Source organism: Camelus ferus, chromosome 28, assembly GCF_009834535.1.
Source record: "Camelus ferus isolate YT-003-E chromosome 28, BCGSAC_Cfer_1.0, whole genome shotgun sequence".
Taxonomy (NCBI): Eukaryota; Metazoa; Chordata; class Mammalia; order Artiodactyla; family Camelidae; genus Camelus; species Camelus ferus.
The window spans coordinates 7,615,690-7,639,812 of NC_045723.1; the positions used below are offsets into that span (position 1 = coordinate 7,615,690).

The 24,123-nt window shown below is 45.9% G+C and overlaps 1 protein-coding gene across 2 annotated transcripts in view; it reads right to left on the reverse strand.

The window, feature by feature from the left end:
* Window positions 1-492: 492 nt before the first annotated feature.
* Window positions 493-24,123, reverse strand: part of KCMF1 (potassium channel modulatory factor 1) — a 66,262-nt gene continuing 42,631 nt past the window's right edge. The window contains exons 4-7 of one of the 2 annotated variants that reach the window (XM_032469784.1): window positions 11,819-11,920; window positions 8,968-9,142; window positions 6,604-6,886; window positions 493-2,611 (exon numbers count right to left, since the gene is read on the reverse strand). In XM_032469784.1, the coding sequence (XP_032325675.1) occupies window positions 2,350-2,611; window positions 6,604-6,886; window positions 8,968-9,142; window positions 11,819-11,920 (822 nt within the window). In that variant the 3' untranslated portion in view covers window positions 493-2,349. The remainder of the gene's footprint in view (window positions 2,612-6,603; window positions 6,887-8,967; window positions 9,143-11,818; window positions 11,921-24,123) is intronic. The other variant, XM_032469783.1, reaches the window with a different exon arrangement.

A 24,123-nucleotide genomic window follows, 5' to 3' on the forward strand; every position in this document is an offset into this window, starting at 1 on the left:
AGGACACAAGAATTTGAAGGGCTTAAATATATTTTTTATATTGATAATCTGTGTCTTTCTGCCCTAATACATTATTGTTCATTACATACATGATGCGGTGAGGTATTTGTGAAATATCTGGCAGAAAATAATTAATACACAGTATTCTACATGAGATGGACTCTTAGGAACCTTCAGGTCTTCTGAAGTGTCAAGCTGAACATCTAAATTAAACTGACCTGCCTGGACTTGACAGTTGTTCCCTCAAACCCTGTTAAAAAACGAAGGATCTTACATTTTCTCAGAATTTGTGCAGAAAAGGGAAATCACATAATTGGCGGTTTCCATCTCTCATATCCTAAGTAATGCATTCACACAAAGTCAGGACCTCCATGTCCAGCATGAAAAGGAAAAAACAAAACAAAAAAGCAAAAACCTGGACTGGAGATACATTATCTCTGAATAATGGTTAGGTTAATTTAATTCACCAACAGCAAAGAAAGCCAAGTGGTCAACAGTCTTGAAAATGCTTTATTGAAATGTGTGACTTATATGCAGAAGATGTGTGTGAAAAGACCACAGCTTGAAAACTGGTTTTTGAAACGTCTCAACAACCAATTGAAAAAAAAACCCAAAAACCCTACTGGACCGGACTTCTAGTATACCCAGAAGTCTGGGGTAAAATTTTCCTTGAAAACATTTTCCATCACAGAAACGAAAGAAAACGATGCTAGGGTATTTGGAAGTTGTTGAAGTCTGAAGTCTCAGAGGAGGAGAAGCAACAGTTTTTCAGACGTGTGGGGTGACTTCTTTTTTGGTTACACCTAGATGAGCATGGACTTCACAGTTCTCGGGAGGACCCCGGAGGGTGCTCAAGTCTGTATGCTTGTTGTGTTGAAGAAACAGAAACACAGACAGGACAGGAAAGGACTACAGGAGAAAGAGGGAGACGGAGGAGAGGGCTCGGAGAAGAGAGCGCTGGAACGAGACGTGATTAGGTTAAGTCTAGTTATAAATTTATCAGAAGCTGTGCGCACCTTTTTTAAAAGTCCTAAATTTACATTCCAAAAACTGCCCCCCAACCCCCAAACCCGCTGTCCCTGCCTTGGAGCTATGGTGAAAGTCTATGCACAAAAACGGAAACAAAATAAAAAATATCCCGGCCCCTTCAAACCCCAAAACAAACCCAAAAAAGCTGTACATTTTTTTTTTTACATATAGGATTAATAATATAGGCATATAGGTGGCATGATTCAATTAAAAGGCTTTACTTTTTATGCTGAAAAAAAAAAACCCAATAAATAAAAGGTGCTAAAGTTAGCAGTAAGAATTTGGTTGTAATATATTGACAAAGTCTGGGAAGGCAAATCCTCAGAGCTCCCCTGATACTTGATCTGTCTCAGCAAACTAGGAAGCAAATACACAAACAACGCGGAGTATGATTGAGAATGTGAGATTTTCAGAAACAAAGACAACATAATTCAGGTTAACTTTGTTGAACAGTGAATAAGTGAAATTCATCTACACCTGAATAGAACATATTTTAACAATTGAAAAAAATTTTAAACAACCACAAAAAGTAAAAACTTTAAACAAACAGAACAGGATTTGTTTTCAGGGCACACAGACGCCTGCAGCAGTTTCTCACAGTAGCTTTACTGGTGTGTCTTCTGTGGATGAGTTAGAGACAGGCTGAGCTCCACGCGGGAAGGTGACTAACAGGGCGACAGGACAGTCACACAGGGCGGAGCGCGACCCCGGCTACGACCCCAGGTTCCACTGCAGAGCTGGCCTGTGTGCGGGAGGCACACAGAGAAAGGTGATTCAGGCGGACATTATTCAAAAGCTACTTCGTCAAGTAATGCTTTTCGCCACGTAACCATTGAATAATGTTTGGGAAAGCTTTGGGCTTTTTATTTTTGTTGAAGTTTTACTCCTTGTATTTAGTTTTTTAAATAACAAGGTCACTAAAACTCATGCACGCTGCAAAAAACCTCATGCAGTAGTTAAGGTAAACCATCCAAGCAGTTTTTATTCATTAATATTCATAAATACACACAGCAGCTTCATTAGAGATTTTCAATTTTCCTCTTCAGTTTGAATGTGGAGTATTAGGAGAGCCTTTTGCATGTCAAGGTACAGGAAGCAGAGGTCACCCCTGCACTGCTACCTACATTTACCTGCTAGAAGTAAAAATTAGTTAAGTGGAAATGATTATCATATATTTTTTCTCTCTTCCTTTTGAATGTACACAATGTAACAAGAGTGACAGACCTGAAGTTACAATCACCAAACAAACCCAAGATAGCTGTTGTCCACTTTCATTGGCAAATACAGCACAGAGGACACTGTCTGCGGATTGGGGTGTCATCAAAGAGGAGGTGGTGGAGGCTCATTTCCTTTATTACTCTCTTTCAGATTTAGGTTTTCTAAAGCGACATCTAAAGGCATAATATCTACACAGCCCATAGCACCGAAATCTGCCATCTCCCCCCGTTCCTCCTCGTCTGAGGACGAGCTCTCCTCGCGCACCAGCGTGGACAGGAGCAGCTCCTGCACGAACAGGCTGCGGTCCGCGCGCTCACTCTCCATGCACTGGCGCTCTGCTTCGGACAGCTTAGGGTCATTCAACCTGCGTGAATTAAACAGAGAAGATCTCATTGGTAAAACTTCAGTGAACAACGGCACGGTCAGCTGCTTCACAGGCGGCGAAACTCAGGCTCTGGGACCCGGCACCGGAACACCGCGCTCTGATTTATCACCTTAACTACGTCGGGACGAGTCCCCCACGCTGGCAGCAGTGCTGCTACCCTGAGGTGCAATCTCTGCTTTAATTAGATTCAATGAGAAAAAAATACAGTTGCACTTCTCACACTCTCTTTAGAGAAAACCGTGGTGAAAATTTTTCTAAGGAAAGCGGAATTTCTAACAGATGAGATGTCTGGGCGAGTGGTTTCCCTAACCAGAATCTCAGCGGTGTGTAGAAAAAAGCGGAAAAGTAGCAGCCACGATCGCAGCAAAATCTGTAGTGATTAGAACAGGCAATCAAAGCATTCTTCCTTTGACTTTTCTCTGTTACTTCCACCTAATTCCTCGTGAAATGAAGATACGTCCAGAAGCCTGGGAGGGCGCACACACTCACACACACACTTGCCCTTCTCCCACCAAGGACCCCGGGAGCAGGGTGACCCAGGGTTTACCGGCTTGCTCATCTGACACAGGCACTCATGAGACCTGTGTCACCCTGGGAAGCGGTTCACCCGCAGATTCCAGACAGATGTTAAGAGCTAAATTCTTGTTACTAACCTGTTAAATGACTTACGCAAAATTTCACTTAGTTTCAGTGCTAATTTTCTCTACATTTTTAGTCGCAAATAAGGAAAGGGAAACTAGTTGGAGCACTGGGGTCAGGAAAAGTGACAAACAGGGAGAAGACGGTGACAGCGGGAGGAGGCCCAGCAGGCAACGCCACAGGTGCTTCTCCCAGAGAAGCCGGGGTCAGCGGAGCCCACGCTCGCCCACCGCCCGTACCTGTTCCCTGCCGCCCTCCCTGTGCTGAAAGACACGGGGTCCCACAGCAACAAGGGAAGAGGCACACTGGGCACCCACTATGGGCCAGGCTCTGTTTTAAGTGCCTTTTGTGTGGATTCTCTCTTTTAACTCCTCCGAGTTACGGCTCATTATCATCAACAACTTACAGGAAGAAGAAATGGGAGAGGTTAAGGGACTTGCTCAGGAATCGCCTAGCTATCGAGCTCAAAACCACGGAGTGACTAATCTATGACTGGAAAACAAAAGACCTAAGTTTCAGAACTGAAAGAACCCAACAGGATCTGGAAAGTAACGACATAAAAGCCAAAGGAAGTGACTGACGACATTTATGATTGAAACTAAACTAAGAATTTAAGAGAGTCTCTAATGAAAGAGGAGACGGAGCAATATGCTCAAGTCAAAAGCTTCCGAAGTGTTAAGAGATGAATGCATTCTACGTCCTGAGCTTTGGAAAAGGCCCCCAAAAGAGAAACAAACCGAAGTCACACCTGTTGTAAAGGAAGTGCAGAAGGCCGTCTGCAGCCAGCAGGCAAACCAGAAACACACAGCCCGAGGCCCCCATCCTTTGGAAAAGCACATGATTCTACTACTACTGTTCTGATTTTTTAGGAAATAACTGAGAAAATGTTTCCCTCCTGAGGAGCAGATCAGTACTAGGTACCAGGTACATCGATTCTAGGGCCGGGCTTCCTGAAGGGCCAAACTCCACCCGGGACCCAGGCGTAGCAGCAAAGCCTGTCAGGACCCCCAGACTGGGCAGCGAAACGAGCCGGCCCCGCTGCCCGAAGACTGGAGTCTGACATACGCGCTTACGCAACTGCTTCCTACAAGGGGAGCCATTTTTGGATCCCAAAGAAACTGCGTCCCACCATCGGTTCCAGGGCAACAGGAACAGGAGTTGCCCTGGGTGAGGAGCCCCAACATGAAGCCTGAGGCCTGCTTAATGCGCAGGAGAGCTGTGCGGCCGGGCAAGGCTTCCCTCGGAAACATGGCAGCTGCCCTCACTGCCTTGAGGACTCACAGCGCGCACGATAATGTATCTGAAGTTCTGAGAAGCCCCAGGGTAAATAAACTATTTTTGTTACTTAGTTTTGCCCAACTTATTCATCAGAGAAAAAAAAACTGAACATAAATAACTATATTCCTTAGGATATATAAAGTTCTAGGGAATATTTCGGGGGAAATATTGCCTTAGAAAAACCACGAGTCAGGATCAAAGAATACAACGCAGATGTGGAAAGGAGTCTACAAATCGCGAGGTGCTGTGCAACGCACGACACCGGACAGCAGAAGGGAGCCTTCCAGGAGCTAAGCCGGGACGTGAGAGAAGCGCTCAAGCCAGCCGCACTGGGCCCTGGCTGCTGGCTGATGGCTGGTGTGGAACAACTGCACACAGAAAGGTCCCAGAGGAGGCCCATCGAGTCTGGAGTGCAGGAGACAAAAACAACCACAACAGGGCAGGCTGGGAAGATGTCTTTTCCAAACGGCCCTGGGGCAAGACATCCACTGCACCCCCACGGCAGTGAGCTCGCAGCACACAGCTGGCAGGGCTCCTTTCTGAGGTAGGCACCCCGATCCGGCCAGTGCCAGGCCTGCTGCCGCCCAGTCCCTACAGGTAAGGTTACGTGGCAGAAGGGCGGGTCCGCCTGTGGCTCTGTGATTTATGCCGAAGCAGTAATAATCAGTCACAGTTACTCACTCTGCAGAGGTAATCCAAAGGTAAATCCCCCACTTGAACCTTCTCCTTAGACCCAGGACAAATGACAATAAGTACCATTAACAGGGCCTTACATCATCTGCCAGGTGCTCAGCCAGACCACACGCACATCGGAGTTCCACTTCCTCCTCAAACAGCAAAACTCGTGGGAGATCCCAAGAAGGCTGAGGTCGGGGGGAGTGAGGTGACTTGCCTAAGCTCCCAACTAGGAAGTGGCAGGGCTGGGGCTCTCAACAAGGGTCCTGCCTGTGGGGTCTGCAGACATCCGTTACTCTGCATCCACAATGTTATTTACAGCGATGCTCACGTGCCACTGCACTCACAGAGACACTTCAACGTATGAGACAAAAGAAATAGACATCGAAATAATCTTTCCTCCTAATTGTCACACACATTACATTTTGGAGATAACTGATACATTACACCAATTTCCTTCTTCACTTTACAGTTTTTACTTTATATTCCGATTCCATTAAAAGCTCAAATGAGTCCAGATTCATTATCTGTTAAACCTAAGTCTACTCACCCCTGCTCCTCCTAAAATGCTTTTAGTTTTAAAAGTCACACAAAATGCCTATGAAGTCTCAGCAGAGGATTCGATTCAGTTGCTAACGGTTGCTTTCAGAAGCAAGTAAGAACCCTACTGCAGGGCCACTTGCTGTGTGTGCCAAGTATTTTTCACGCTGTGCTGAACCATATTTTAAACCGTTACTTTGCTGTGTGCTAACCCTGGGACTTAGAATCCCACCATCTAGCTCACAGTGAAAAAAAAATGTGGCAATGAATATATGTATGTTCAGGTATAACTGAAAAATTGTGCTCTACACTGGAATTTGACGCAACATTGTAAAATGACTATTACTCAATAAAAAAAGTTAAAAAAATTAACCTTTAACATTGAACAAAGTATCTTACCCTAAAAAAAAAAAATCCCACCATGTTATAAAATCTTTTAATATTCCACCACAGACTGAAACTGGCAATAAGAAGACAACGTTGATTATGATAATAAATGTACAGACATGTCCCGTGTATGCATGATACTGTGTTTAAGTTTTACAGGCCACGTGCAAAAAGAAATTCACATCAGAAGATGATACATTGTTAGAACAGAGCCATCAGCATTTCTAGTTTATCTAAAATAAATGATTATTTTCCATATTTCTTAGGAAGTACTGAATACGCAGTTTTGATTAGAGATCTGTGAGTTTTAGTGGTTTAATCAAAGGCAAAATCTTTGCTCAAACCGCTCACCCCAGATGAACAGCGGTGAGCGCGAAAGAGAAGAGACCGCCCCAGGCGGCGCAGCGCCCATCACACGGCGCTTCTCAGAGCCACCCCAGTGAACGGACTACCTTGTTAAAAGAAACTGGGAGTTCTGCAGCGCCTGCTGACTGCTTTCCGTGTTGGCTGTGCTGGCCGTCGCCGTGGACTGCGTGACCGCAGTGGTGACGCTGCTGGCGTTGGAGCGCCGGGTGGCGTTGCGCGCGGTCTCCAGCTGCTGGCGCGCGGCCTGGGCGTGCTGCCGTTCCAGCTGCAGCTGCATCTGCAGCTGCTGTAACTGAGAAGCGGAAGGGCCAGAAGAGTTAAGCTGTCCTCCTGCAGAACGTCTCACGCCTGACAACTGAGATAAAAGCTCTGCCAACGGAAACGGAGACAGTTAATGGCCGCTCGCACAGGAGGAAGACAGACGCCGCGGGTCTTTCTACCAGAGGGACGCGAAAACCGATCACCGATGGGCAGGTAACCCGCGGCAACGCTCAGTTTCGGCTCGGAGCTCAGCACCCTTTACAACGCCCCCTGGAGGCCGGCGCTGCTGCAGGTGGGGAAGGCAAATACTCAGGAATATTAGCTCACATAAATTATTTTTAAGCAAAACATAGCAAATTGTTTAAGTTGTCTGCTTAATGTGCTAATTTAGCTATACGCTTTCTCTGAGTATTTTAGTGGATTACGGTGGTTTGCCTGCTGCTCCAATCAGAACATAAACCCTCTCAAGACGAGCTCCCTGAAAGCAGGGATCCAGCCTGCTGTTTAGGACAGTCCCAGTTCTTAGAACAGCACCTGACACGTAGGAGGCGCTCAAACACTTACTTGCTGATTGAACGACTATCAGAATTGAGCCCAAGAGGCCTGCATCACTCCTAACTGCGATGCTAGCGCCCCCACCTCCCGCCCCCGCCTTCTCTCTCGGACTTTCTTGCACTGTGCCTGAGCGCCAGAGCAGCCTGCAGTGAGGACCGCTGGTGACGCCCAGCGAGGCCGACTGGCTCCTGCCTGTACAGCCCGTCTGTGGCCGGTTACAGTCCAGGCTCTGCTGTGTGAATAATGCTGTGCTCATCAGGGGCCGCGGATCCCTGTCCCCGCCCCTCATCTAAGTGAGGTGCGGTGACCGCCTTCTCCCTGGTGCAGGTCTGCCTGGCTTACAGGGAACTGACCGTCACCTCGCCGACATTCCCAGGCTGGCAAACACTTCACATTAAAACTCATTAACAGGACACGTCTCTGTTTTATTGCCTACTGTTGTTTTATCCCAGGGGTTCTTAATACCATTCTTTCATATGGTCCATCACTAACATAAACTAATTTTCACTGACCAAAAAAAAAAAAAGTCTCTATTTTGAATTTTTCTCCCAGAAATTACTTTCAGAGCCTGCTACAAAAGACAAAAGGTAAATATTCCCTTTGGATGAAGAAGTATTTTTTTCAATTCCCAAAACTCAGTTTTTTTGAGGCTTATTGCACATGCAAACACCCAGAGTGAATTTGGAATTAAGATTTTCTACGTGTACCTCACATTTGAAGGGAGATTTTATGCTTAACACTGTTTCTACGTTCTTTTCGGGGGGGGGGGGATAATTAGGTTTGTTTGTTTGTTTATTTATTTTTTAGAGGAGGTGCTGGGGATTGAACCCAGGACCTCATGCATGCTAAGCATGCGCTCTACCACTTGAGCTATATACCCTCTCCCCAACACTGTTTGTTCCCATTTTCAATCACAGATTTACCCTCATCAGCTTTTCAGGGCTTCCAGGTACACGGTGCACTGTGGGTGTTTCAGAACCTGCACGGGCTTCTGGAGTCCTCCTGCCTGCCCGTGCTTGGTGTGTCTGAATTTCAGAGTCTCAAGCTAATGTGATTTCTGACATTTTATTTTGACTCTCAAACCTTGTGCTCTGCTGCTGGCTTCCCAGGTTGGCCGCGCATTAGACCAGTGACTTGGCTACGAACTACATGTTCAGATGGTTTTCTTTAGTAAGATTTCCCCAAGCTATTAAAACATGTACTTTTCAGTATGTCCCACAGCAATCAAGTTCTCAAATCGAGGCAAGGACAGAAGTTCCTACTTTACTTTCTTCCATGAGTCTGTCGATTAGTTTTCTCATCTGTGTACTTGGGGAGGCTGCACCATGGAATTCTGGAGGTCTTTTAACTCTTAAATCTTTTATGATTTTCTTGGGTTTCCTTGGAGGCCACCAATGGAACATAGAGCCATCCCTTATTATCTTACACCTCAAAGTACTTAAAGAAATGCCAGGATGCTGTGAACCACTTGATGTGGTCTGCTGTAAACATGGTTTATACCTATAAAATCGGGGGGAATTCTGTCAGGGAACACAGGAGCGCAATGAGCAACTAAGAACACAAATCCCACCAAAACTGTCTAAAGGGAGCGCCCACCCCCCGCCGTCTCCTTCACTGCCGCGAAACTCACTCACCAGCTATAGGATCCATGGCTTCCCTGCTGCTTGGAGAATACGAGCTCTGAGAGGAAGAGAGGCCGCCAGCAGAGCTGCTGGTAAAGTGCATGTTTGACCTGCGAGCTCGGGGCCCTCCTAAGCCCCGGCCGGGGTGGAACATTCTACGTACGTGTCGAACACCACTCGATTCATCATGGCTCCAAAGTTAAGAAAAGGACTCAAGTATTTCACAGAAAGAAAAAAAAAATCACTTGAGCCCTGGCAAGACAGACACGCAGGCTTCCTAAATTATAAGCATTTTAAAATAGCACATTTCATTTAGAATGCAAATGTCACAACTGTATATATAATGGCTATTAACTCTAAAAAGACACTCAAACATGAAGCATGTGTGAGCGTGTGCATAGTACGTGTGTATCTTGTGAATGTGTGTATGTTTTCAAAGAGAAAAAAAGCTTCTCCAGGTGGGAAGGAGCTTCTTCCTGGGCTCCAGCTACAAGGACCAGAGGAGCATCCCCAGAGGAGGCGGGGACTTCACCTGGTCAGACACCCAGGGCGAGACAGTCCCTCGCCCTAATCTCAGAGCTGAAGTCCACATACGTTCACATCGAAGTAACTACAGATAAGAAGCATCAATTTTTAGTTCTGGTGAGCACTTTGCTAATATACAGGCTAATCAAATCTCACCGACCATCTGTGATGAGAAAGGGAACACTGTAAACAATTTAAATGCCGGAGTAAAAGGCTCCTTTGGGCTATCAGTTTTAATCGGTCCTCAAGTTTTTTTTTTTTAACTGCTGCTGCTAAGCAGAAAACCAGATTTGAATTTCTTGTATAAATGGACACAGAGAGAGTTAACAGTTTGTTTATCAAGAAATCAAATTTCCAGCAGCCTTGATTATCTTAAAACACCTGCACATGAGTGAAACTGAAGACGGTCCTGAGGAGCAAACAGCTGCCCAAACTCATGAGGACAACGTTGTGTTTCCACAGAGGCGAGTGTGAGTGTGCAGGAGGGGCCAGATATTGCAGCAGGAGAGACTTTTCTTTCAAAGCAGCCAACAGAACAGCTATACAAGGTGGGTGAATTTTGGGCTGGCTTCCCGGTTCTTCAGAGGGTGGTTCAGAGTCCTGTGGGGACAGGAAGCCCCCCAGATTCATGACAGTGGCTTAGGTTCTACAGAAAGTGATCATTACATTTTGTTTTTAAAAAGGGTGAAAAGTGCACTTTGGGAAGAATTCCATCAAAGTAGTTAAAAAAAAAAAAAAAGGCAGGGTGGTTTTGAGGCTCTCATGACAAACAGAATTAGCACATAGCAGCACTCGGAGTACCTGGAAATCAGCGTGTTTCCAGGATAACCGCTGTGTCAGCATTCTGCTTTCTAGAACTTAATGGTGATTCCTGTTAGGAATCTAAAATGCAACAGATGCCTTCTCTCATTCTTGTATTTTGCCTCATTTAATCTCCTGGTAACCAAAGACTTCTAAAAACCTCACAAAAACGGATGTAGATGCTGTGAGACATTCTACTGAACGGATACTAATTTCACCAGAGGCCCTGACCTTGCTGAAGCGTGCAGGGTACAGCGTGGTTTTAAACGAGCTGCCTAGTAGCTTCTGCGTGAAGATGGGGAGAAGCGTGGGCCAAGTGTAACTCTTCTGGGTATTGTTGCAGGATTCTTTTATACAAAATGCAAAGTGACTCAAAGGCTAAAGTATTCTTGGCCCATTTGGGTTCTCATATTCTGTTTAAAAAAAAAAAAAGCAAAAAACAAGCACTGCGTTCTTGATTTTGCTCTCAGTGTCCCCTGCATTTAGGAGAGAGGAGCGTGGGTTCCTGTTCGTTCAGCACGTGCCCCAGACTGGCTCAGACCAGGCTGATATTCTAATTTCTCGGGATGGCTCCAAATCTTTCACCTTCTATTAGTTTCTACTTTTCCTAACTCTAAAGGGCCATATTCCTGAACAGGAAATTAAGAACTGTGAACATGGGATGGGAGCTGTAGGACAAGAAAACCACCAGACCAGTTTCTTCCTCAAGTAAACCTCAGGCTGAATTATGATTGCCAGGAGGCCAGCAAAGGAGTCAGAGTGAAGTCTGGCAGGGAGGAAAGTTGTCATTAGCTCTTGAATTGCTTCAAATTGTAATGAACACAGAAATCTTTACATGAGAACAGAACAATTAGGGAAACGATTCATTACTTGAAGCCAGAAGCACTGAGCACAGAAGTGCTTACTCGGGTAGGCTAGCTTCTTGGAGGCTGCAGGGAAAACTGCCAGGAATGGCCATGAGGTTGGCTTGGGAGGGCGAGCAGACACGAAAGCGGGAAAGGAATCAGAGCTGGACCCGACCTTAGGCAATCCTACTCAGAGACTGGGCGGGAAACGCCTCTCTCTGGAGAAGGAGACTCCAGAAGGGAAGGGAGCCGCGCGAGGCGCACCTCCCCACCACCGCACCCACTACCGGGCGAGGTAGCAGAGCGCAGGGCCGGCAAACAGGCACAGCCTCCTTACGGTTAATGAATCAGATTCTAGTCTGGATTCGCATTTTCTTCTTTTGTATGAAAGCACCCTCCCGAAGACTTATAACCTGGCCAAACTGTCTTAAAAAAAAAATCAGATGGTAACAAACTAAAGATGGTGAGCAAGCCAGCTTTCACTTACTCAGCACGGTTCATGTAACAGTCAAAGCGCAGAGAAAGAGAAATGAGAAACTGTATCTCAGTATTGAGTCACTTTTAGAAAAAGGTCAAATCAACTAACATAACTTGGAGGTTAGTTTTTCTCTTCAGGAATACAGTCCTTAACAATAATCAAAATGACAAACATCACAAACGACGCTATCCCTCGGTGCCTCTTAAAAGGATATTAAATCTCTAGGGGCCCGGTGTTCAAGTGTGAGATGGGCTGCGAAGTCGTCCGTGACGTGGTTGGGGTCGCCTCCGGGCAAGGCCGCACATATCGGGCAAATCTGAAATGAAAGCAGAGAAAGCAATTTACGTACAGATGAAACTGACCAGACACCTTTCCGGGTGAGTATTTTAACGCGAATTTTACCTGGACCAAGTCTTACGGTGGCAAAAGCACCGCAGAGCCTGAACTAGCGAACGGCAGCGGGCCGAACAGGCCGCAGGCAGCGGCGCTGCGACCCTCCACGGAGCCGCGCCGTCAGCCACCGCATCCCACACGCAGTCAGACCCGAGCTCTGCCAGAGGCTTCTTACGGTCTCGCAAAATAGCTTCCGTGAAAAACGGTTTCAGTGTGCCGCTTAGGACACTTTCACGTCTGACCAGGTCCAGTCTTGAACGGCGAAGGCTGAGACATAAGCTTCCCCAAAGGAAGCTGGACTTGAGGACCAAACAAGACAGCAAAGCTCTTATTAAGACACAGCTGAACAGACTTAAGCACCTCGAGTGTGACGTAAGACAGACAGTGATTACTGATTCTGTGCAAATGTGCTCTACCAGGCCGTGAATGGGACTTCCAAAGGGGGAAAGGGGAGATGAGAGACCACCTTTAGAACCTTATTTCCAGGAGGGCCAGGAGGTAGGACAAAAGCCTGTGGTCAGATCAAGGTCAAGGAGAAGACCACTTCCCCGTGGGCCAGACAGCAAGGGACGGAGGAGAAGGCAGGAATAAAACGCCGTGTCCACAGGCAGAGGAGGCTTCACAGCTTGGGAACGCGGTTTCTGAAACAGGAGTTTCAACAGAAGTGGTGAAACAGGAGAGAGAAGGAGAGGGTACAGAGAATGAGGAATTTGCAGAGGAAGGGCCCTTATTCTTCCAGAAATCCAACTGGCAGATAGATGATGGTCTAAGAGTGGTAGCCAAGCCGTGAAGTAGGAAGGCCTTCAGCCTTAAAGAACAGAGCCAAGAAGGAAGTCTGATGCAAAGGCGCACAACCAGAGGGGGCCCGGGAACCGTCCAGCTGAAGGCCCCTCCCCGGGGGTGGGGCAGCTGAGGCCAGGCCCCTGAGTCACTCGCCCACACACGTGTCATGGGCCTCAGTTCTTCACCTGGAGTAAAATCGGGCATCTGATTGACCTTATTGCTGGCTCAGAGCAGGTGGGAGAGGCGAGGGGAGCTGAGGCCCAGGAGGAAGGTGAGACTTGAGGGACAACACTGGGGCACGGAGGGGAAACAAATGACTCTGATTGCTAGAGCCTGAGCGGACACGGACCCTATCTGCCATGACTAGAACGCGGAGGCCAACCCGAGACTCGGATGTGAGCCCAGTCCTCTCATACACAATCAGCTGTCCTGACTGTCGGCCTCGGGACTGACAAACAACCTCAAGAAAACCTACAGATGCTCATGAAAAATAACATCTACACATGACAATGTGCAAAGAGGCAGGGAGGCCCCGAAGGGCCATGCCTGTGAGAGGAAGGACAGAGAGAAGTAGGTGGCGTGCCTGTGGGTTTTTTAGAAGATGCCAGAAAGGTGGTCAGAATTTTTTCTTGTCAGAGAGAAAAGCAATTGTAGCCATTCACAAGTTTACTGGTTACCAACACTCTTTACCAGGAACGCAGGCTTTACTGTCCGCTCCACTCCTGGGCCGTGACACACATACTCCACCTTTCACGTGCTTCTGTCTTCCCTAGCCAGACTGTAAAGTCTCTGAGAAATCCAGGACCGTGTGACTTCCCTGTCTGGGAACTGCTTAAAGCTTGCTTTAAAGCAAAAAGACCAGCAAGGTTCGGAGAAGCAGAAACTACCTCCAATTGTTGAAAAATAAAACAAAACAAACCAGCCAGCTTAGACATCTTTGAGGCAACATTTTGCAATGATTAACAGGCGCTGGACTACGTACAGGTTTACTGCGATATCACAAGACTGCACGGATAAGACTTTTATCCAAAGGGAAACAGCTGGAAAAGGAAAAGGCATCATCCTTCTAAGATACTTCCTTTCACACTGGCTTTTGGATAAAATCTCTGCAGAACCTAAACTGCCCAAAGGTAGCCGCTGAAGTTCCGGTTCTCTGAGGATGCTGGTGCGCGGACTTAGATGCGAAAGGTCTCCTTGAAAACAGGCATTCCTGGAAGGAAGACGGAATGGAAAAGTACAGATACCAGTCGGACTAAGAATGTCCTGAAAAGACTGGTCTCCTGCAAACCAGAAAAGCACCTCTGAGATAGGGACTAAAAGAAAAATCAAGACCCTTCAATACTATATATTAACTTCAGTTTTGTAAGTCAGAGTCCTTCAGATGTCACTGCAGGGATGAGAGAGCTGACGGCAGGATGAAGGTACTCAGAATGCATCGTTCAGGGAGAAATAACACAAAAACAAACCCTTCCCGATGACTCGGGGTAAAGAATGACCAGGAAGAAGGCATCACCGGGGTGGGAGGGTCGCGGAGCTCAGGGAGATCACGAGGCCCAATGAGAGCCGAGTGGAAGACGACGCCACGCTCGGGCCACGTGAAGCTAATTCAGACAAGGACCCGGAAAGGAAAACTAAGTGCTCACGGGGCCAGCAGTCTGCTCACCTTGCAAGTTTTTCTGTCTTATACTGAGCAAGCTGATAGAAACTTTGGTAACTCAGGGTTGCACCTCTGAGAGACAGTGGAGGGAACAAGAGGATGAAAGGAAGACAGGAGCGCAGTGGGGCAGGAGGAAGACCGAGGAGGTGGGAGGGCAGAGAGGCAGGCGCCAGGCTGGCACCCCGGGCTCCCAGTGTGGCTTCACCCCCACGCGAAGGTCCCTCACTCCCTTTATAGGACAGGGATGTTCCACATGGAGAAGCTGTTCACCCCCAAAACTACGAGTCTGTCAACACTAATATTTATCGTACTTCCACTGCCACGTGATAGACTGCTAGCACTCGAACAAGAAAAAACTATTAATTTTCAGCTCTCACGTGAGCTTAAAATGATGACAGCTCGTCAACACGCAGGCTCACTGAACTGGCTTAAGTCACCATTTCCTGAACTTCGCTAAGGATGTAATTCATCTGGGGCACGTGCTGAAAGACAGCTCCCTAGACCCCCGTGCCTGGGAGGTGAATCTAGGAGGTCTGAGTATGGACGTTTTTGACAAAGGCCCCAGGTATTTACAACTGGGAAGTTTGGTAAATATAGCCTGAGCATACAATGGTATTGAAAAATGATAAATACTTACCCTGTTGTAGGAAACACCAAATGCTACTGGCCACCCCGCCCCACACCCTCATTCACAAACGTCCTTGCCGTGCTCAGCCGTATCGCGGCTGCCGCTTGAGTCTTCCCCTTCTGCTTCCTCTTGCCACTGACGGCCACCACCAGGCCTGCATTTCTTCTGCACACCTTTTGGAAGCCTTCACCCATGTACTGAGACAGATCTCATGCCAAAACCATGGCGGAGTTTCCATTTTTCCCAAGTGGTCCCAGTGCTTGACTGGCCAGTGAGCCAGCGGTCAGCCACTGCTGGTCACCCACGTCCAGAACATACCTTCTGCTGTCGTTATTCCACGTGCAAATGCCAAGTCACTACTGAAGTTACGAAACGCCTTCCCCTGTGACAGGCTACTGTCCATGGAAAAATAATCTAAAAGCAGCATGCTAGGTTTTTGTTTTTAAGCAAGAAGCCCCGTACCACTATCAACCGGACTAAAGCCAGTATGGACCTCCCCCAGCCTCTTTCTTGAACTCGTACACCCACCTACCCCAGGGGCTCTCTCTGGCTACTGCACCGCACTTTAAACACAAGAGAGGAGGCGTTCCTGTGATGTATGAGTTCTCTTCCCCTCTCTTTTGGAAAGGCTTCACAATAGGTTTCTTGCCCGTTTTTGTTCACTGCTACAGAAAAACACACACAAACCTGCCTATCTGAGCCAGCGTATCACTTGGCTTTAACGGAAGCCAGAACGCAGCATGATAGAGGGACGGGCCTTGCAGCAAAGGCATTCAGCGGATGCCGAGGAGCTAGCTGGTCCCTCGCCACGAGGCCACTCCACCTCGATGCGGCGTCTTCTCAGACCCCTTGAGCTCAGATGCTGGGGCTCCAGGCTGCTCCTAACAACACTTTCAGTGGAGCAAACACCCTGGTGATGGGCACTTCTTGACGGGGTTTCTAGATCACAAACTTGAGAAAACTCATTTATTTTTCTGATCTAATTTCAGACCCATGAGAAACACCTTGCTGTTGAGACTATCTGTGCAAAGGCTGTGACCATCTTCTGTAGTTGCTTTCTGGTAACACCAGATGTTTGAGGCACCATTTCTCTGACAACCATGATGCTATAATAGGCAACACAGCTTCTTTGTAATTTCTACCCCTTTTTTGATCCATGCGCATCTACATAATCATTACGGTTGGGTTCATCCCATTTCAAAGGAGCTACAGAACCACTCAAACTCTACCATCCTTCCCTTCCCAAATGACAGCCTACATGGTGTGATGGTGGCGAAATACCATTCCTCTGTAAAGGTGCCAAAACGTCTCTTTACTGTCCACCAAACCAAGTGGACGAAGATTCTGGTTTTTTGGGTTCTCTATTATCTGTCCTCACTCGGCAGGTTCAATTTTATTTCCCACTACTCCCCACAGCAATCAACGCTTTACCACCCCCCCACCGGTATGTTCCTTCTCAACACTGCATCTTGGCTGTGTCTCTTCCCTCCGAGTCACGCCAGTCCTTCCCGTTCTGTCCCCTTTGTGAAGTAACACGCATTTTTCAAGCCCACCTCAAGTCACGGAGCCCTCTCTGACTCCTTGCCTTGTCCTCCAATTGTGTGAGAACCAGTCTGGTTTTCAGACACGCCACAAGGTTTGCATGGGGAGAGGCCGTCCGTGTTTTAATTGTTATGCTGACGCTCACCGCGCTTTACTCCAAGGATCTGGTGGCCCCAGAAAGCAGTGCTTCACACTTCGCACGTTAAACGTAATGTTCTTGGTTAATGCTCGGAGAGACATCCAGAAGTTATGAACGTACGAAGTCTTGAGAAAGGCCAGCAAATGTTTCCCTGTCCGGGCTGTCCTTAAAAACTGATGCAGGAATGGCCCAGAATAGCCTTTCTTCGGACACTGTCCATCTCAGGGTGAAGAAGTGGGGTGAAGCAAATGCTGTGTCCCCTCCGTCTTCTCCTCCTGCCTAGCTGAGAACTCCGCTCACCTCTGCTCAGGCGCCTACACCTTTCCTCACACAAAAGCCCTCCTGCAGCCCCCGTGCTCCTGCAGTTCCTTGTTTTTCGTCCAGTTGCTACTGGACGACCTCCCCGCTTCCACTCACATGCCTTTACTCGGTTACAGCTGCGAGTCAAGTTATGAAGTTAATCGTAGTTGAAATGATTAAAAGTATTACCCTGGTGTCTGAGGAGTCAGAAGCTCTGAAGCAAAATTAAGATGTGATGAGAACCCAGCCACTGCCACAGCCCCGCTGCCCTCAGGGAGGCACTGCTTAGCTCTTCATCCTTACGTGAATCTGCTTTTTTCCCCCAATAATTACACAAGAAAGATAAGGACACAATTTCAAGTCAAATAATTTTCCTGTGCTGTTTAGCGATGCACTGCCCTTCCTGTACCAGGCTCCCTAGGTCTCCCCAGCCAGCTCTGAAATCAAAGTTCCACACACGGTGTGCTCTGCCAACGTAAGTGCTTATCGGGCTCTGAGTTCCAAACCGGGCGGCCAAAGAACATTTACAAAAATCACCTCTTTTTACAGTGTGTGTGTGGGGGGGGAGGGTCTTCCTTTTTTACGATGTATATGTAGGCTAAATAGTAACTTCAAATAAAAACGTTAAGTAAAAACTTGTGAGTGTTGTTTAAGGTAGGGGCACCTTCCAGAAGTGTGACACGCATCCTTTTCTTGGTGCTACTTTTTACAACTGCATCTTAATTTTCAGTTAAAGGACTAATGTTATAAATTATAAAGTCCAGGTCAACTGGTAAGGGTAAAGTTCTGACTAGTTATGCTTGTTACACTGTATAATCTTGTTACTATGGATTAACTAATTCATTAAGTATTTACTGAGTAAATACTCGGGTATGATTCATGTCCGAGACACAATTTGTGTCTCTCCTTTTGAGGAACTCCTAAACGAAGCTTTAGAAATACCCTAGGATTGTTCTTCTATAAGGCAGATATTCTGATCACCTGCAATACAATGGGATGTTTTCTAACAAAGTTTCTTTTACTGAAGAGTGATGATCCCAAAGGAGTTATTAAAATTTGGAGCCAAGACACAAAAACCCCCTTACATGCGTTATGTTTTAATCCTCATACTAAAAAAATACTGAGCTAACAACTGCTAAGGCTAATTGATAACTCCAGATTTTGGGTTCTCTTGTCTAATTAAAAGTAGCTTATCTTATTAAAACCTGCAGATATAATCAACATAAAACTGAAATTTTGCTTTGAGAACATACATAAAGCACTAGTGGAAAAATCCATGCTCCATGGTCAATAAACTCCTCTTGGCCCTTCTAGAACCATCTACATTGTAGCGAGGGGCACCTTAGTCATCTGTTTTGCCAATACAGATACAGGTTCTTTCAAGATGCGTGAGCACACTGCTCGACCCTACTGTAGTCTCATCTTCTGTTGTTGCAGCGAAACACTGAAATTAACTTACAGTCAAGTATGAGCTATGTCATATTGAATTTTTCTCCTCAGTTCCATTCTCCACATTTGAATGTTGAGGTTGGAACTGTCACCTGCTTTGAAAGGGAGGCATTTAGAATATTAGGGAGTTTTTGTTATATGCAAAAATTTTTATTTTCCTTACATCTTTATAGATAATTTAGAAGCACTAAATAATTAATGTTTTGGTTTTAAACATGCGTCCTGGACAGGAATTTAAATTACGTGTATGCAGATGTCCTGAGAATTCACAGAAGTTGAAGAAACATAATTTAGCCACAATGAAAAATAACTCCAAAGGAGTCAGAACTGTCCCATTTCTTTATCTTGTCCACAATTCAGTCTGGACATGACTGCCCACAGCCATGTTTACCTAGAAGAAAAACCCCAGTGTAAGCTATACTTTTCCTACCTGTCCTGGGGGAAGCTATATATTTCATTTGCAGACTTAGAGAAACAAAAGGAAACGGGGACGTCTTATTGCTTAATGGTGTCGCTAAGCACCTGCGATTTGCAGGCAGGCAGAGCCCAAGGCTAGTAGCAATTTTAGTGAAAAATCAGAAATGACTCAATTTAAGTAACGGTTGTTTCTAATGAGTTTCAATTGGAATCTGGCAATGAAAGAAGCTTTGTACGTTCCTTTCTCAAGAGCATAACTAGTTTGTCAAGTGGATCTGAATTGGGTAGAACCTCCTAGAAAAAAAACCTCAGCTGTGAATGCTGAGATGGGCCTCTTCAAATAATTTTCTTAACCAGTTTGTTTTAACCTGAGGGGCACGATGGGGAGGCAGGAGAAGACACGAGGCTGGGAAGTGCTTAAAGGACTTCTGAGCTGCCTTATAATTTGCCACAGTTGCCAGAGCTCCCATCTTTAATTTATACCACCCTCCCAACAAATCCTTCTGCAAGCCCTGCAAAACATTTCTATGCACGGACTTGAAATTAGCTGTCTGAACACTGAACTAGACCAACTAGTATTTCACAGCACAAGGAAGAAACTAAACCAGCAGCCAAAGAAATAGAATTTAGAATGAATGTCTCCAGCCCAGCTGCCCTCTTACCCAGTGCACCCCTGCATGCTCGGTGCTCGCCCCATTCTGAAAACTGCCTTTCCCCTTCCCCCACAGGGGTGCCGTTCAACACAGGGCAATGACAGTCCTCCCCAGAGATAGCAGCACGGTCTGAAATGCTGGGCACACACCTTCCTGGAAAAGCTGTTCTCTCATTTTCATAATATTCTAAGGGATTCCCTTCCTGGTTTTCATATCACCTTAAGAAACTGATTTCTTACAGAAATAGCTTTTAAAACATCACGACACATACATAGAATTATCCCAGAACAATCTGGAACCCCCAAGGTGTCTCCTGTGGCTTCCTTCTTTGCTGTCAACTAACAGATCTGCTGGGACACCAATGACCGTATCACTCATAAAATCAGAAGTATTACTGTCTGATTTTAAACAAGTAAATGTGCTCAAAATAACCATTATTTATATGCAAAGATAGCTACATGCTTAAGACAGAAAAAGCGACTTATAAAATAGAAAGCGTTTGGAGTCAAAAGGAATGAGAAGCACAAATGGTAGAAGCACCAGGTCCCGCTCGTCTGTAACCTCCCTGCTAGCTAAGCGTCAGCAGCACGCTGCCCGGAGCAACCGTATTTTTCAAATCCTATGTATTCCCCCACCGCTATTAAATAAAATCCCACTGTTAGCTCACAGAAAACCAGGCAGCACCTTCATCTTTCAAGCTAAGCCTGTTTTTTAAAAAATGTGTATTTGGCTTTTAAGTGCTTACCTTTCCTGATGATCTGATTCTAAGGGTGAACAGGTAGTTATGGTATTTCAGAAAACGTACAAGGCTAGATTGGAAGACCTGTAAAAACTGTCGTTCACTCCACTAATACTGCTCCGCTAAGGAAATACATGTGTTGGGAGGTTACTTTAAATATCTACATATTACAACGGTCTGTCAGTGAAATACAGACACTATATTGATGGTCAAGATTTAGAAGTTCTATACACAATTTAGAAATATGTAACTTTCCATAGCCTTCATGTATAAACCTTACCTGTCAGGTTATTTTGGTTTGCAGTACATTTGATATACTTTCCTGCTTGTTTTATGCATCTAATTGTTTATGCACAAAATGCCACAAGGATGGTGATCATTTCTATTCTGTGCTCTACGGCTCCTCTTAATTGACACTCAGACAACTGCTTAACCATCAAATAAATTATCAGCTAAAACAGATTATTCTGAATCACTACAAAAAGCTTTGAAAGTCCTTTTATGTCATCATGTTTCTCCATAAGAATAAAACTGTCTAAAGTCAGATTGTGGGAAATTTCTAAAATCATTCTTTCTCCTTGATTTTTACTTCTTACCAAACGAGTATAAATGGAACGCAACACAACCACGCTATTTCAAAATTAAACTCCATTTGTTACAAACACATCTAGGTCTTCACTAAAAACAGAGGGGCTGTACCCTTACAAGCGTGAGATGGCCCCTAACCCCCTTTTCTAGAGAGTAAAGAAAACAAAGAGCAAGTAAACTAAACGAAAAATAGGAAGCAAAAAGCTTCCAGCGGTGAACATCAGAGAGCTGCTGCAATGAGTAACAGAGTAATACACCATGACACAGACTTCCACAAGTGAGAAGACAACGTTGGAACCAAACAGTGCTTTTACCTTTTAAGCATAATGTTCTTCATATAAATTGCACGAGATTTACAAATGAGAGGAGATTCATTACGTATCATTAATTAGAAGTAAAGGTACATTTCATTTAAAAACGACCACAAAAATCCCTGAAGGCTTTCTAGACAGCTGCAGTGCAGGTCAGCTCAAGTATAAGATTTAAGAAAAACTGCAGGAGTCACTCTTCATGTTTTTTATGTTCAAAGAAAAGTCTTCCCACCACGGTCCTCCCCATTCCAAGCACCTCCTCGACAGACCCTTCCCGTCTGCAGTCCTGCCTGACCTTTGTGCTCACCTCCACCACCAGCTTGATGGACTCTGATAATTACATACTGAGCCACTTCCCCTCTTCACTCCTCCCACAACCAGAATCCAGTTAGCTGGCCCAGTCTACCAGATTTCATAACGATGACAGTTTTAAGAACTTGCGCTTAACTTCAAAATCACACTGTTCATCATATTTGGTGTTTATAAAAACTCCTGAGACTACCCAAGCCACTTTAAAAATCTTTAATCACCTTCAATTATGCATTCTATGCCAGATGTTGTTTTTCATAATATCTAGTTTTAAAGGGTACTGCATACCTTCAAAATCAAAAGCCTCTTGGGCAATCTTAAATTAACCTTAAGAAGGGAGGCAATTCTTAGCCGGGGCCTTAGAGTCCCAAGTTGGAAGAGGAGACAAAAAATACAGACAAGGAAGAGCATTTGTTTTAAAATCAACCTTCAGCCGACTTTCCTACTAGCTACGTCAGGGATCAGTAAATGCTCACTAGCGGTGGCAGGAATGCCTGTCGTGGTATGTCCTCTTTCCCTACATGTTCCAAAGGAGTGAGATCCTTAAGTCCTAGAGGAGGGGACAAGCTGGTGGTTAGTACAGAGGACACGTGCAGGAAATGCAGGGGCGAAGTAAGATAGCAAATCGAGCATTTGGAAAGAAAAATGCAAGAAGGAATAGAAGAGGAGATACAGTCAGTTACTATGTGAACATAATTTCCTGCCAAAATGACATGAGTCCCTCTTGAACTCCAGAATTCAGAACAGTGGTTGAACTACTGTGACTTAACAAAACGTAGTGGGGAGGGTGTTGAGAGGGGACACATGATGATACATACAACTGTAACACATCAGAGCTGATAACATGCTTCTCAGATACACTGAGAGGCATTAAAAGTATCTAACAACTGGGACGGCACAGGCACCAGTCCTTCAGCACGGAAACCACTCAGTGAACCGTGCGTGGTGCACCTGCTGGATGCCAGCCCTGGATCCAGGACATGACCTAGAGGATTCGACGAATCATGCACCTTCACATCCAAGGTTCTTTCTGCTTGTTGTTTTTCACTTTGAAACGTGTGGGTGTGTTACGGGTGGGGACAGAGGCAGACGCAGTGCTCATGCAGACTAAGAGCTGATGAGAGGGAGAAACCCTTAAAATAGCATAAACACCAATATGAAGAACAGGGTGGCCACTGCCGTGAGCTATGTTCCAAAAGCTGAGGAACTAAATGAGGCACGTAACTGAACACAACCTGTGAGAGACAGACCACAAGACCACCTGTAGACAGTGTTTCATTTCCAAACTGTGTATCAGCTATAAAAGGGTATAAATAAATTCTGAGTATTTATTTGCTGGAAAAAACAAAGGCAAAGCTGCTGCTGGTTGATTCTCATTTTTAAAAATGAATAATTAGCTTTTCACTCATGGAAAGGAGGTAAAGCTCCACTGGATTCTCCCACTTCAGATGCGGAAAGCGGAGTAGCGCCCCGCCCTAGCGGGGCGATGAAAGCACTGCTCTAGGGCCCACTGGCTGGTACGAGGACGGCTCTAAGAAGGCCTGGCTTACAGGGAAAGCCTCCTTACTACATCTAGGTAGATAAACACCCACACTTCACACGAATTAAATCAAAGAGAAATTATTCCAACTTTCCCACGACAACCAGGATAAAGATGCAATCAAGTCAGCAAAACTACCTCTGTAGAATAAAAAGAACAAATTAAGAACACTAGTGAAATGTGACAGTGTTCTGAGGTTCCTCAAGGTGCAAGGTGAGAGCGTTTTGAGCCATCAGATGGTAAAATTTGGCTTGAGGATGACATAAGGTGAATTTACCAACTGTTTGAACTATTAAGTCTTTTTTTAAAATTTATTTTTGTGGGGGGAGGTAATTAGGTATATTTATTTTTAGAGGAGGTACCGGGGATTGAACCCAGGACCTCATGCACACTAAGCGTGCGCTCTACCACTGAGCTGCACCCTCCCGCACTGAACCGTTCAGACTTACCACAGGTTAACTTCACACTAGCGGGGGGGGGGGGGGGGGGCACAGCGCTAGCAGCGGGGCTGCAGCGGGGACGGAGCAGGACAGCGGCGAGGCAGGGACTCCAGGCTCTGCCCCCTACCAGCCGTCTGTCCTCAGACACGCTGCTGCTATTTTATTTCTCTTGAGTTTCGGTTAGTTTGTTTTGAGTGCACTTAGGGGTTTATGAGTTGAAGCAACGTGCAACTGCTTGTAGCCAAGCTCCCCCCATCCCACACCTCCACCTCGTCTCACTGCTCACTTCGTCCACTGCTACCAACCGTGAAGGCGGAGGGGACTCTATCATCTCTTGAAGTTGGATATATGCTGACTCAGATGTCAAGTAAAATATCCAAAAACTGTCAAGGCAAGACTTTGTGTATTGTTCTAGGTCCCTGGCTTTTGGCCACTGGAAAAGGTCAGAGCAGGAGGAACTTCCAGGGACCTCAGAGCTTTGACCTGCGATGCAAGGGGTTCGATCTGATGAAAATCAAGTTAAGGTCAATGATGTAACATTTCCTCATGACGGCTTCCTCACAGAAGAAGAATCAAGCAGGTAACAAGAACACTGCGGAAAGAGACATGCTGCAGGTTGAGGCGCTTTTAG